General features: G+C 43.7%; 1 protein-coding gene across 1 annotated transcript in view; it reads left to right on the top strand.

The window, feature by feature from the left end:
• Positions 1-13695, top strand: part of plch2a (phospholipase C, eta 2a) — a 334095-nt gene that overhangs the window by 269766 nt on the left and 50634 nt on the right. Inside the window, exons 12-16 of the mRNA XM_041206546.1 lie at positions 1893-1934; positions 4783-4875; positions 6517-6617; positions 11118-11215; positions 12595-12777. Of these exons, the coding sequence (XP_041062480.1) occupies positions 1893-1934; positions 4783-4875; positions 6517-6617; positions 11118-11215; positions 12595-12777 (517 nt within the window). The remainder of the gene's footprint in view (positions 1-1892; positions 1935-4782; positions 4876-6516; positions 6618-11117; positions 11216-12594; positions 12778-13695) is intronic.

Genomic DNA, 13695 nt, shown 5'->3' with positions numbered 1-13695 from the left:
GCTCTTCCCACTGTCTGACATTGGATGGCTACAGGTACAGTGTGCTAGGTGTGTACGTAGATGAAAGTGGGTCACTGATAGTTGCCCTGGTAATGCGGCCTAGCCTGGCCTGGTCTGCTCCTGGGTTGCTAAGGCTCACAGCAGAAAGTGGGCCCTGTTGCTATGGTGGTGATGGGCGAGGTTGGTTTACTTACACTAAGATCTCACACCTTGAGCCTTCGACCAGTGCCTACTGGTACTTTGCACAGGCTAGATTCAGATTTATATTGGTGGATGATGTTTTCCCTTTATAATGTTATTAATAATAACAGGAGAGCAGTGAAGCATGGCCGACTTGCACACAAAGACATATGGCTCTGGTGCCTTTTTAGTTGTGGGCTTGCGGATGGGAGGCCTGTGATGATGTAATCTCTATGTGAGTGTGGCGGTCATGATGTCCTTTCCCACATACTGCTGTGCTACTGGTCTGCATGTCTGGTATTCTTGGCCTCCAGTAGTGTCCACCCTACCTAGCAGGTAGTACATCTTCGAACTGTTCAAAGGTTACAAAGGGAGGGATTCTGGAGGATGCCGGCTTCATGCTGTCCATGGCTTCTCTACAGTCCTATGCAACTCTGGTGTGGCCTCCAACTTGCGGAGAGATGCCATCTTTTCTATCGATAAAGGAATAGAACGGGAGATGACAAGTCAAAGATAAGGTGCTGGATTGGATAAAGGCCAAGCCCAATGATACAGAAAACCATTTGGCCCAAAGTAACTGCTGGAAGAGTTTACAAATACTAAATTTCGGAAACTATAGCAAGTGCTCAGACCATAATGCTTCAATCCATCTGTGATCAGAAACTGTGCTGTGACAATGGAGGATAAGCCGATAAGCCAGTATAGCATGTGTTTAAGAAGAGACAGAACGTAAATCAGTAACTATAGTGCAATTAGTTTCATGTCAGTTGCAGCACATTTTTGAATTATGGGGGGGAGAATTTCCACAGGATTGTCCCACTTTGTCACAGTAACTTCAGTGACAAGTTTCAGAAATTGCAGAGAAAAAGCGTAAGTAGGAAATTCACCCCCTCCCCCATTACCCTGTAATTTAAGATCAAATAGTGAGGGACTGAGTTCCAGATTTGCTCTGTCCTCTGGGTCATTTCCAAAGCAGCAATGCAGAAAGCTGGGGTATGTTACCCAGTCCTCCATCCCTTTCAAAGTTGATGTCCGATTGAGATAGACAGGGAGAGGGCAATAAAGTATATACAATCAAACCAAATCTGTCATTCAGTAAGTTTGTACCAGTTGCAAAACCTTTCTGATTTTCTGCTCAGTGAGCAGTTACTCTTTAACCATTGAACCAGAGATGGTTACTTTATTGTGGGAGGCAATTTGGCCCATCACATCTGTCCAAGTTATTTGGTGGAATAATCCATATTGCACATGGTCCTGTATCTTTCTCTACAGGGCAGAACTGAGAGAACCCTGCACTCTCTGAGGTGTCAACTTTTGGATAGGATATTAAACTGAATCCAGGAAATGTTATATAAAGAACCTGCCTGAACTTCACAGCTGTTCCCACAGCATTCAGTGCATGTATTGGACTAATGTGGATAGACTCTATTCCTCATTACAGTGTCCAATATGCAATTAGTATTGGGCTGACTATTTGTGGGTGTTCTCTGCACTCACAGGAATGGGAGGAGGCATCAAGCCTGTCCCCCCATTCAATGAGATCATGGCTGATCTGTACCTTCGCTCCATCTACCTGCCTTGGCTCCATATCCTTTCATATCCTTGACCTGTAAAAATCTATCAGTCTCATATTTAAGATAATTTATTGAGCTAGCATCAGCTACATCCAACCCCTTTTGACTTATGTGACATTTTCTCTCCCTTAACACCAGAAATGCAGCTCTGGGTCCGTGTCTACAGTGGAGAAGCCTGTGGTAAGTTCCTTGAACTGTGTTCATGACCAGCAGCAAATAACCTGTAAAGATTACATAGCGGTCACCAAGATTCAATTAAAGCAAGATGGGAATGCACCATAACAATGTACCACTGTTGTCATAGTGGCAGCTGTAGATCAGTGCACTCATTCCAGAGATGGCACCTCTGCCAGTACTGCATTCCCTCAGTACTGGCACTGGGAATGTGACCCTGGATTTTGTGTTCAATTCTCTCAAGTGGGATCTGAACCCATGACATGTTTGAATGCTGATTCCTTGGGGCAAACAGGGATGAACAATACACCCAACTTTCTGAACATTGCCCGCAAGATCAGATGAAACCTATAAATAAGCCTGACTGCAGCTTGAGCAGATTTGATGGAGAGGAATGATAAACTGGGCTGGGATGTGACTTTAAATCCAGCTACTGCTTACAAGTTGTGCAAGGCTGAGACTGTCTGCTGGGATTAATAGATGGTGTCAACTGAACCGATTGGAGACCCTGGAGACCGCGGGAAAGCGAGCGAGACAGTGAGGAGCCAAGCAGCCTTGACAACCCTTCAGACCTCAGTGTTGTGCTGTCAGAATCAGCTCTAGTTCAAGCTGCACAGCAAGGAGTGAGGGTTTCTTAAAACGCAGAGATAGTATATAGAATTTACAGCATTGAAACAGGCCATTCAGCCCATTCTGGCATTCATGCTCCACAGGAGCCTCCTCCCACACCGCTTCATCTCATTCTATCAACATATCCTTTCATTCCTTTCTCCCTCATGTGTTTCTTAACTTCCCCTTGAATGCACACATGCTATTCACCTCAACTGCTCCATGTGATAGCAAGTACCACATTCTCACCCCTCTCTCAAGTAAAATCAATTTCTCTTGAATTCCTTATTGGATTAATTAGTGGCTACCTTATACTTATGGCCCCTAGTTCCCTATGAGGGGAATGGATAGAGTGGACAGGATAAAATTGTTTCCCTGGATGGAAAATTCTAGAACCAGCAGACATAGATTCAAGGTAAGTGGCAGACGGTGTGGGGGGACATGAGGAAGAACTTTTTTACTCAGAGGAGTGGGTATCTGGAATTCGCTGCCCAAGTTGGTGGTAGAGGCAGAAACTCTAAACTCTTTTAAAAAGTACCTAGATCTGCACTTAAAAGTGCTGTAAGCTGCAGGGCTATGGGCCGGATGCAGGAAGGTGGGATTAGAAAGGGCACCTAGGTGTCCTCAGGCTGGCATGGACAAGATGGGCTGAATGGCCTCCTTCTGTGCTGTAACTTTTCCATGGTTCTATGGTTCTAGTTTTGAATTCCCCCACTAACGGAAACATCTCCATATCTCATCTGTCAAATCCTTTCATAATCTTAACTCTTGGCATTTGGCTGTGGTTTAATGGGTAACACCCTTGTCTCTGAGTCAGATGTTTGCGATTTCACAGTCTCACTGCAGTGACTTGAGCACAAAAATCAAGTCTTACACTCAAGTGCTGCACAGTCAAAGGTGCCATCTTTCAGATGAGATGTTAACCCGAGGCCTGGTTTGCTTTTAAAGGTGGATATAAAAGATCCCATGGCGCTACACTGAAGAAGTTATCCCCAGTATCCAGGGCCAGTATTTATCTTTCCATCGACATCGCTAAAAAATAGATTTGTAAACAAAGCCAGCCAAATTGTGGCAAAGCAATAAATAAAAAAAAGCAAGTACTTCTGCATTCATCTTACCTAGATACGCATCGCCTACACCATTCTCATAAAATATACATTTTAACCCCCTTCCACATCCCCCTAATGCTTTTAATGTCTTTTGGAAGTTGCATGTTTGTTAACTGCCAAAAATGATTTTCACATTACTGTAGTGGGAGCTTGCTGTGCTCAAATTAACTGCCACGTTTCCTACATTGCAATAATGATTAGACTGAAAAGTGCCTTACTGGGATGCGAAAGATGCTGAATAAATGTGAACTCCTTGGTTGAATTAGATTATTCTAAGGACCCTTTGTCCCTGTACAGTGGTGGCGTCTATATGTCTGTTGGCTTTTTTCAGACACCAGACAAGTGTTGCATTGGCACAGTGGATGAGGGAGCACTGTTGAGGGGGTGGATAACTTTCAGACAGTTGGCACCACTGTGTTGTACATAACCTGTGTCAAGTCTCAGCTGAAAGCCTCAGTACTGCCAATGGATTGTTTAATCCCTCAAGCCCTGTGATCATTTGAGGTAATTAAAGGGCAGGAGAGGGGCAGGTTGTAAACAGAAACTGTGTCACATTGGCTGTAATTTGAAATCTTTTAACTCAATCATTTCAAAATATTCAATCCTATGCATAATCTTTTTCTATTCTCTCCCTTTTTGATTGTCCCCTCCCTTTGTCTCTGTCTCTCTCTCTTTTTCTCATTCTGCATATGGTTTTGTATTGCTCTCACTATATGTGTGCCTCTCTTTCTGCTTGCATGTCTTCATTTCTGTTCCTCTATATGAATGCCACATGTTTCTCTATTCATCTAAAACTTGTTCTCTTGCTTTCTTTTTCTGTGTGTATGCATATCCTGTTCTCTCCACATCTCTTTCTATGGTTCTGTCTCTCTTTCTGATTCTGTGTGTGTGTTTATCTCTCTTTGGTTCACTTTCTGCTTGTGTATCTCTCTGGTTCTGTGTGTGTGTCTTACTCTCTCTGATTGTCTGTATATGTCTCTCTCTCTGGTTCTCTGTGTGTATCTCTCTGTGTGGTTCACTTGGTGTCCATATATTCATCTCTTGGTTCTCTTTCCCTCTGTCTATCTGTCTCTCTATCTGGTTCCCCTGTGTGTCTGTCTCTCCATCTTGTCTGTGTGCCTGTCTCCTCCTGACAGAGTAAAACTGAAGATGGTACCGACTCCGGAGAAGATCCAATGACTAACAAGAGGCATAGTCGATCCTTCATCGGTAGCTTCTCCAAGCGCAAGGTCAGTGGGGTTTGGTTCTGTCAGAACGAAACTCTGGCTAAGAATTTATTTTCTTTGCTGCGTAACATTGATAATCCCTGGTGCCATTTCCGTGCAGTTCATTAGGATCGAGTTTCAGGATGACCTCTGCACATCTGTGGCTCAGTCACTTCTGCGTCATGAGGTTGTTGGTTTATGTCTACTCTAGGGACTTGAGCACATGATCTAGGCTGACACTCCCAGTCAGTACTGCTCGAGGGGCTGACTTTTGGATGAGGCATTAAACCATCTCAGGTGGACATTAATAAAAAATCCCATAGCAATATTGAAATAAGAGTGGTGCAGTCCTTCCCCCTTGCCCTGGCCAATATACATCCCTCGCCAACATCACTAATAAAACGATTATTTGCTCATTATCACACTGCTTATTGTCGGAGCTTGCCATGTCTAAATTGGCTGTTGTGCTTCCGACATCACAATAGCGACACTTCAAAATTATTTCATTAACGGTGCACACTGAGATGTCCTGAGGACATGAAAGACACTATATAAATGCAAGTCTTCCTTTGATATTTTTCTGTTCAAGATGCCCAGCCAGGATGGTACTGCTGAGATTACTGTGTGTGGAAATGGGGATGGTTCCCAGAGTAAGTGGCAGCCATCCTGTAGTTTTAACCATACAATGGGCGAATTGTGTACAGTGAGAGAATTGCATAACCCTATATTATTCCTTCAAGTGGCTTAGTGGGTAAAGGGATTGTTTTTTCTACTATTGGGTCACTTTGCTCGCAAACTCAATTGCACGTCTATCTAACGGCTGGTGAATTGGCAACAATATACTGCAGACGCAGAGACCGATATAAGATGAAGCACATATGGTTTATTTACACAGGTAACAGAGCACCAATATGATGTGTGCTTCTCCAACCAGACCCTACTCTTTGAGGAAAGAAAAGGAGCATTCAATGAGGATTAACCATTGGAAGGAGGTCTAACATTATCAGTAGGCTGACCACATGTTTTCCAGACTCATTCAAAATTTAGTGGTCAGATCCAAGGCCAACCTCTCTCGTTTTATTAACACCAGTACCACAAGGCAATTACAAATAAGGAATGCCAATCTCCCCAACTTAATTCACCCAAAATCTCCCCTGGTTTCAGCACCCTTAACATCGTAACCTGCGCTACACAGCAATTGGGTCATACAGTGATGTGGTCAAATTGCTCACATTCTCTTAAAGGTGTATTGCACCTCAGATTACCACAGGGATCATCCAGAGTCATGCTGAGCCATTCAAACCAAGATGTCCTAGGTTTAAACATAGGCAGAGTGGTGCACATGGGCCACTGGAATTAACCCTTTGTATCCCCTTTCACCTAGAGAGGGGAATAATTGCCTTGGGTTCTCAGTGAAATTGCTCCACTGGGTGAGGCCAGGATCAGACTTGACTATAATGCCTGTTGTAGCCAAATAGCTTCTCGGCATTTGCTGTCGAAGATCATGCACAAAGAATGGTGAGGCACTAGTGAGTTGCTTGCCCCTTTAGAATGGGATCCCAGTTAGTCCTCTAATAGTCTAATGTCGTTGGAAACATTGTGGTGTCAGAGTGCATGTTCATCCAACCAAAGATTAATTCAGTGTTAATGGATTATTTGTTGCAGAAAAAAACAGTGAAGATGAAGAAGTCATCGAGCTTGGAGGATGATGAGGAAGACCATGACCATCAAGCGACTGCTGGTAGAACAACAGTGCACGTGATGAGGTAAGCGATAGGCATGAACTAAAGATTCCCATTTGCGGAGTTACACTGAGTACCCAACTGAGGAGAGAAAAGGAGCATTCAATGAAGAGTAACCATTGGAAGGAGGTCTAACGTTATCAGCAGGCTGATCACATGTTTTCCAGACTCATTCAAAATTTAGTGGTCAGATCCAAGGCCAACCTCTCTCTCGTTTTATTAACACCAGTATCACAAGGCAATTACAAATAAGGAAATCCAATCTTCCCAACTTAATTTGCCCAAAATCTCCCCTGGTTTCAGCACCCAGTTGTTCCTGAAATGATTCCAGGTCTTTCACCTCCATCTGGAAGTCCGTTCTAAGTGTTCATAATTATTTGTGTGAAGAAATTATTGTTATCAATCCTAAATTTTTATTTTATCTGTGTTCCCTTGTCCTACTCTGGCAACTTATTTCACTATAGTGTTCTGGATTTATTTTTTCCATTCCCTTTTTAAAAAAACATTAATTCATTTTTGGGCATCACTGGCAAGGCTGGCATCTATTACCCATTTCTTAGCTGCCCTGATTGTAGTGATTTTATGTAACTGAGCTGTGTTTAAGAGTCAACCATGTTGGTGTGAGACTAGAGTCACATATAGGCCCAGACTGGGTAAGGATGGCAGGTTTCCTCCACTAAAGGGCATCAGTGAAACTGTCAGGTCTCTAACACAAACTCACAGCTTCATGATCACTTTTACTGACTCCATTTTTTATTCCCAGAAATTTTTAAACTGAATTTAAATTCTCAAACTGATAAATCTAAGCTGGGCAAATTCTTGAACTATAGGAGAGTTAAGATGTATGGGGAACAGACAGAAAAGTGATGTTAAGAATAACATCAGATCAGCTGTGATCTTATTGAATGGTGGGGCAGGCTAAAGGGGTCGTATGACCTACCCCTGCTCTTGTTTCTTATGTGAGTGGGATTTGAACTCACGTTCATCTAGGTTTCTTGCCCAATAAGAAAGGGGCTACACTACCCCATTATAATTATCTTATCATAAATACCTCTGCATCAGATACATCATTAACAAGGATGCAAAACCCAAGTTCCATCAACCTCTCCTCATAACTCAGATCTTTGGCACTAGGGATCAAAGTCATGACTTTTCTTTGTACATCTCCAGCACTGGGATAACTAGTGATCATAACTCCGTTAGATTCGAGGTTGTTATGGAAAAGGACAAGGATGGACCAGAAATCAGGGTTCTAAACTGGTGGAAGGCCGATTTTAATAATATCAGATACGCTTTGGCCAAAGTGGACTGGGAGCAGCAACTTTTAGGTACCACTGCATCAGAGCAGTGGGACTCATTCAGGAAGGAAATAGGGGGAGTACAGGGCTAACATATTCCAGTAAAGATAAAGGGTGGGACCAACAAATCCAGGGAAACCTGGAAGTCGAGGGATATACAGGATTGGATAAAGAGAAAAAGGGAGGCTTATAGCAGATACCGAGGGCTCAAAACAGTGGAAGCCCTAGAGCAGTATGGAATGTGTAGGGGGGAACTTAAAAAGGAAATTAGGAGAGCAAAAAGGGGGCATGAAAAAACATTGGCAGGTAAAATAAAGAAAAATCCAAAGTTATTTTTCAAGTACATTAAGAGTAAGAGGATAACTAGGGAAAGAGTAGGGCCCATCAAGGACCATAGTGATAACTTGTGTGTGGAGCCAGTAGGTAGTGTTCTAAATGAATGCCTTGTGTCGGTGTTCACAAGTGAGAGGGACAACGTGGGTATGGAAATCAGGCAGAAGGACTGTGATGTATAAAAGTTGACCAGGTGTGTAGATGAGGGCAATGCATTCGACATAGTTCATTTGGACTTCAGCAAGCCTTTAGATAAGGTCCCACATGGGAGACTGATAACGAAGGTAAGAGTCCATGGGATCCAAGGCAATTTGGCAAATTGGATCCAGGATTGGCTGAGTGGCAGGAAGCAGAGGGTGATGGTCGAAGGGTGTTTTTGTGACTGGATGCCTGTGTCCAGTGGGGTTCCACAGGGATCAGTGTTGGGTCCCTTGTTTGTGGTGTATATAAATGACTTAGACTTGAATGCAGGAGGATTGATCAGTAAGTTCGCGGATGAAACAAAAATTGGTGGGGTGGTAAATAGTGAGGAGGATAGCCTTAGATTACAGGAGGATATAGACGGGCTGGTCAGATGGGCTGATCAGTGGCAAATGGAATTTAATCCGGATAAGTGTGAGGTGATGCACTTGGGCAGGACAAACAAGGCACGGGAATACACGATGAATGGTAGGACCCTGGGAAGTACCAAGGATCAGAGGGACCTTGGTGTGCATGTCCATCGGTCCCTTAAGGTAGTGGGACAGGTAGATAAGGTGGTTAAGAAGGCATATGGGATACTTGCCTTTATTAGTCGAGGCATTGATTACATGAGCTGGAACTGTATAAAACACCGGTTAGGCCACAGCTGGAATATTGCGTGCAGTTCTGGAATCTGCATTATAGGAAGGATGTGTTTGCACTAGAGAGAGTGCGCAGAGGAGATTTACCAGGATGTTGCCTGGGCTGGAGAGTTTTAGTTATGAGGAGAGATTGGATAGACTGGGGTTATTTTCCCTGGAGCAGAGGAGATTGAAGGGGGACATGATTGAGGTGTATAAAATTATGAGGTCCATAAATACCTCTGCATCAGATACAGGAAGTGGACAGGAAGGAACTTTTCCCCTTGGTGAAGGGATCAATAACCAGGGGGCATAGATTTAAGATAAGGGGCAGGAGGTTTAGAGGGGATGTGAGGAAAGTTTTTTTCACCCAGAGGGTGGTGGGAATCTGGAACTCACTGCCTGAAAGGGTCATAGAGGCAGAAACCCTCATAACATTTAAGAAGTATTTGGATGTGCACTTGCGATGCCATGGTATACATGTGGGCCCAATGCTGGAAAATGTGATTAGAATAGTTAGGTACTTGTTTGACCAGCGCAGACCCAATGGACCGAAGGGTCTTTTCCTGTGCTGTGGACCTCTATGACTTTATGACTCTATGACCTTGGTTCTCAGTGACCAGAACTGGCGACAAAGCTCAAGGTGGGGCTTGATCAGAGCACTGTCCAGTTCAATAAAGACTATAGCTAAGTTACATTCTATTTCTTCAAGTTGTGAGTTTGCTGACAGGCCCTGGTAACCAAACGCAAGGGATTGATCCTCATGCAGCACAGAAAGAAGCAATTCACTCCATCATGCCTGTGCCAGTTCACATGATATATCAATTCAGTATAAATCCTAAAGCCTGTATTGGTTGCTGGGAGCAGATGGGGAGAGGAAGCAATGGGACCCGCTGAGAACATAAGAACTAGGAGCAGGAGTAGGCAATTCAGCCCCTCGAGCCTGAGGCAGAGGTGATGGATGGAAGTTCTTCTATGTCCATCAAAAAGGATAAGACCACAGAAAGGTGAAATTGACCAGACTCAACCTATTGTCTTCAGTTGCTCAGTAAGGCCACTTTTATTTAAAAAATGACATGCCCAATTGTTGTGTATTATTTATGACCCATTCAAAAAGGTTTGTGGTCCATGTTGCTGTCCAATTTGCCAGTATGCGCTGACTTTTTAGGGCATTTGGAAAAGAATTATGTGGATGTTCAAAACAGGGTGAGTATTATAACAAAAGATGATTGAAGGGAAACAGAGAGATTGTGGTCAATCTGACCAGTCACAACATTTCTCTCACATAACCTTGTGTCATGGTATATGGAGCATGACAGTTCCTCAGCACATGAAACCATGTCATGTCATCTCAGGGAAGGCGATTGGGCCTAGATCTGGTTGTCCCAAAGTTTGCAGGGGTTCACTCTCAAGAAAGAGTTTTGTTTGATAAGTGTGCAGATCAGATAATCAGCCATGGGAATCAGTGCAGCAGATTCATGATGCTGTGAACTTTCCAGCTGTCAATTTGCACCAGTGCAGAATTTCACATTTTGGGGTCTATAATATAACCATTCCATAGAGTTGCTTTGACTTTACATGGGTGGGTAGATGCAGTGAAGAACTTTGCAAAACCTTTGCTCAGAAATTCGGATGTGCTGGTCCATGGTACTGCTGCTTTTTCATGCTCTAAGAAGGGAATTGGTTTGATGGCTGAGTGGCCTTTTCTTGTTCTAAGTATGCTACCTTTAAGTTTTGTAAATCAGCTTTGGTAGGATAGGCCTCACTGAGATATTAAGTTGAGGGCCTGTCTGCTCTCTCAAGTAGGCATCAAAATATCCTGTGACATTGTTCCAAATATCCTGGCCAATATCTATCCCGCAGCCAACATCACTAAAACACCTGACCTGTTCATTTATCTCATTACTGTTCGTGGGAGCTTGCTGTGTGTAAATTGGGATGCAGGGTTCCTTACATTACAAAAGTGACTACACCTCAAAAGTGCTTCAATGGCTGCAAAGTGTTTTGGAATACTCTGAGGTTGTGAAAGGCACTATATAAATACAAGTTCTTCTACTTTTTTCTTTTCTCAGAAGTGGCAGGCAGAAGAAGACCATGAAGCTGTCCCGGGCCCTCTCGGATCTGGTCAAGTACACAAAGTCTGTCGGGATGTATGATATCGACTCTGAAGGTGGGTCGTAGGAGATGCAGTGACTTGCCATTCCAATAACCTCCAAAGAAAATCTTTTGTACTTCGAGAGGTGCGCAAGGTTTTGAGAACAGGCGCAGCTAGAAATACAAGGTCGAACTTCAGGTGCATCTATTTTTGGGCACGTGTAGGGAGCAGGTGTGGGCACTGCATGCCAATTTCTTTTTGGTTTTTTTTTCCAGTTTGGCAGATGGAACAATTCCTGCCCCCATATTGGGGGCTTAGTTAGTGCCTGTAAATTGGGCTCTGGGTGGCAGAATTTATCAACCTTTGTCTGCACTTCATTCACTCAAGGACCAGATGTTCTTTGGCCTTTTGAAAGGCACAGAGAAAAATACATAGTCCTACTGCGTTTAGGGGCTATGTTTTCATAAAGGAAACCTTTTCCAAACCATTGTTGCTTTTATACTTCAGTTTTATCTTAGCCAGGATTGTAGAATTTATAGCACAGAAATCGCTCAATCAGCTCAACAGGCCTATATCTGTGTACATGCTTCACCTGAGCCTCCTCCTACCCCACTTTATCTCACACTGTCAGCATATCCTTCTATTCCTTTCCCCTCTCATATGTTTATTTAGCTTCCCCTTAAATGCATGCAAATCAAAATGAACGGATGGATCTGGATATACCAGGGATGGAGAGATGATAAATTCACATGGAATGCCACAGCTGTGGTGGAACAATCTGAAACCCCCTCAACTTTGAATGAGGTTGTAATGAAAGTGGTCGGAATGTTATTCACGTTAAGCTTTTTGTAAATTTATATTAATTTGCCAGATTGACAGTGCTCACACTTCTACACTAGGCGCTGAAACTATCGGCTCACGTGATAAGTGCACTGCCAAGTGTGCACCTTAAGCACAGAGGCCTCAGTCCGTGCAAAGTTAGCCTATCTCGCCCGGATGGCAATTGAGCTGCTACAATTGGTCCCAGTACCCATGGCCTAGGGAAGGGGAATGTTCAGTCAAAAGGGAATTGGATAAATACTCAAAGGGGAAAGCTTTGGCCACTTTCCGTATCATTCTATGACATTCTATGACAACAAGCCTGTTTCTAGTGAGTGACCCCACTTTTGGAAGGCTTTCTCTGCAGAATGGGTGAGGTCAAGATCAGGCTTTCTTGCAATGATGCCTGCTGTTGCTGATTAGCTAATGTATGGGGAACATATGCTGTCCCAGAAAGAGTTTGTACCTTTTGTGAGAGAGGGAAAGAGAATTGGGTGAGTGGGGTGAAATGGAAGCAGTGCTTCCCAGGGAATATTACACCTTGAAATAGTGGTGGCAGGGTGGGATGCATTCTGCTTAATTGTGCCTCCCAATTTCTCTATTGATAATCTCTGTTCTGTTTGTTTTTCCTGCAGTCTTGTGCAGCTGGCAGGTCTCTTCATACAGTGAGACAAAAACCCACCAGCTCCTTCAGCAAAAGCCACAGCAGTTTGTCCGAATGAACCAGCAGCAGCTCTCCCGCATCTATCCATCCTCCTACAGGGTGGACTCCAGTAACTTTAACCCTCAGCCCTTCTGGAATGCTGGCTGCCAGCTAGGTATGGAGTCAAAATAACCCCATACTCCTACCCCAGCATCTTGTCCCAATGGTCAGCTGGAGTCATGTGTCATGAAATTCCACCAGAGGCTGGCTTTAGACTCGATCAGCACAACGCGAATCCCTATGTGATGGGCTTTGTCAAGGATGGGGGAGGGGGCGGGGGAAGGGGGGGGGGTGGTCTCCAAACAGAGGCAGAGTCAAGATACAGATCAGCCATGATGGAACAGGCTCAAGAATGGGAGGCCCTACTGGAGGGGGAAGTCAGTGGATAAAAGTGACATCCCTGCTGTCAACCTGCCTTGTATCTTAGCAACAGATTACAGCATTGGTGAAAGACAAGGAGCTGTTTTCCTTGATAATGCTAGCAAGAGGAGATTTCAGGCAGGGTACAGTATGTAGTATCCTTGTCACAGAGCCCAACAGTGATTATATATTGCAACCTGTCAGTGAAGTTCAATGGGGTTGAAATTTGGGCACACCTCTTGATTGGGAATAGGGGGCACAAGGTATATATGGTGAGACCTGAAGAACACTTGATACTGGGCTTTGGGCCTCAGTTCCATCAAGTCTCTTGCCATATTGGGGGCTAGTCAACTGGTTAATGCCTGAAAGATGGGTAATGACCATCCACATTTATAGGCTTGTGTATTTCTTAGAAACAGAATTTGTTTTGAAATCATTTCAAATCATCTAATAATGAAAGTGATTGGTACAGATATACAATTGTCAATAAAACACTGTTTACACAGTATAGCTCTGGACCAACTTCACTCCTTCACAGAAATATTCATTTTATTATGGGCTTCATGGCACTATACCCCAGCTGACTGTGCAGTATTAATGAGCCCCAGTATTTACAGAATGATTTTCCCATTGCAATCCATTCTTGATCATTGTAGAACTAACTACAACCACT

This window comes from Carcharodon carcharias, chromosome 15 (genome assembly GCF_017639515.1).
Source record: "Carcharodon carcharias isolate sCarCar2 chromosome 15, sCarCar2.pri, whole genome shotgun sequence".
In the NCBI taxonomy this organism is placed as follows: Eukaryota; Metazoa; Chordata; class Chondrichthyes; order Lamniformes; family Lamnidae; genus Carcharodon; species Carcharodon carcharias.
The sequence above is the reverse complement of the archived record's forward strand: the minus strand, read 5'-3'. Positions and strand labels throughout refer to the sequence as shown.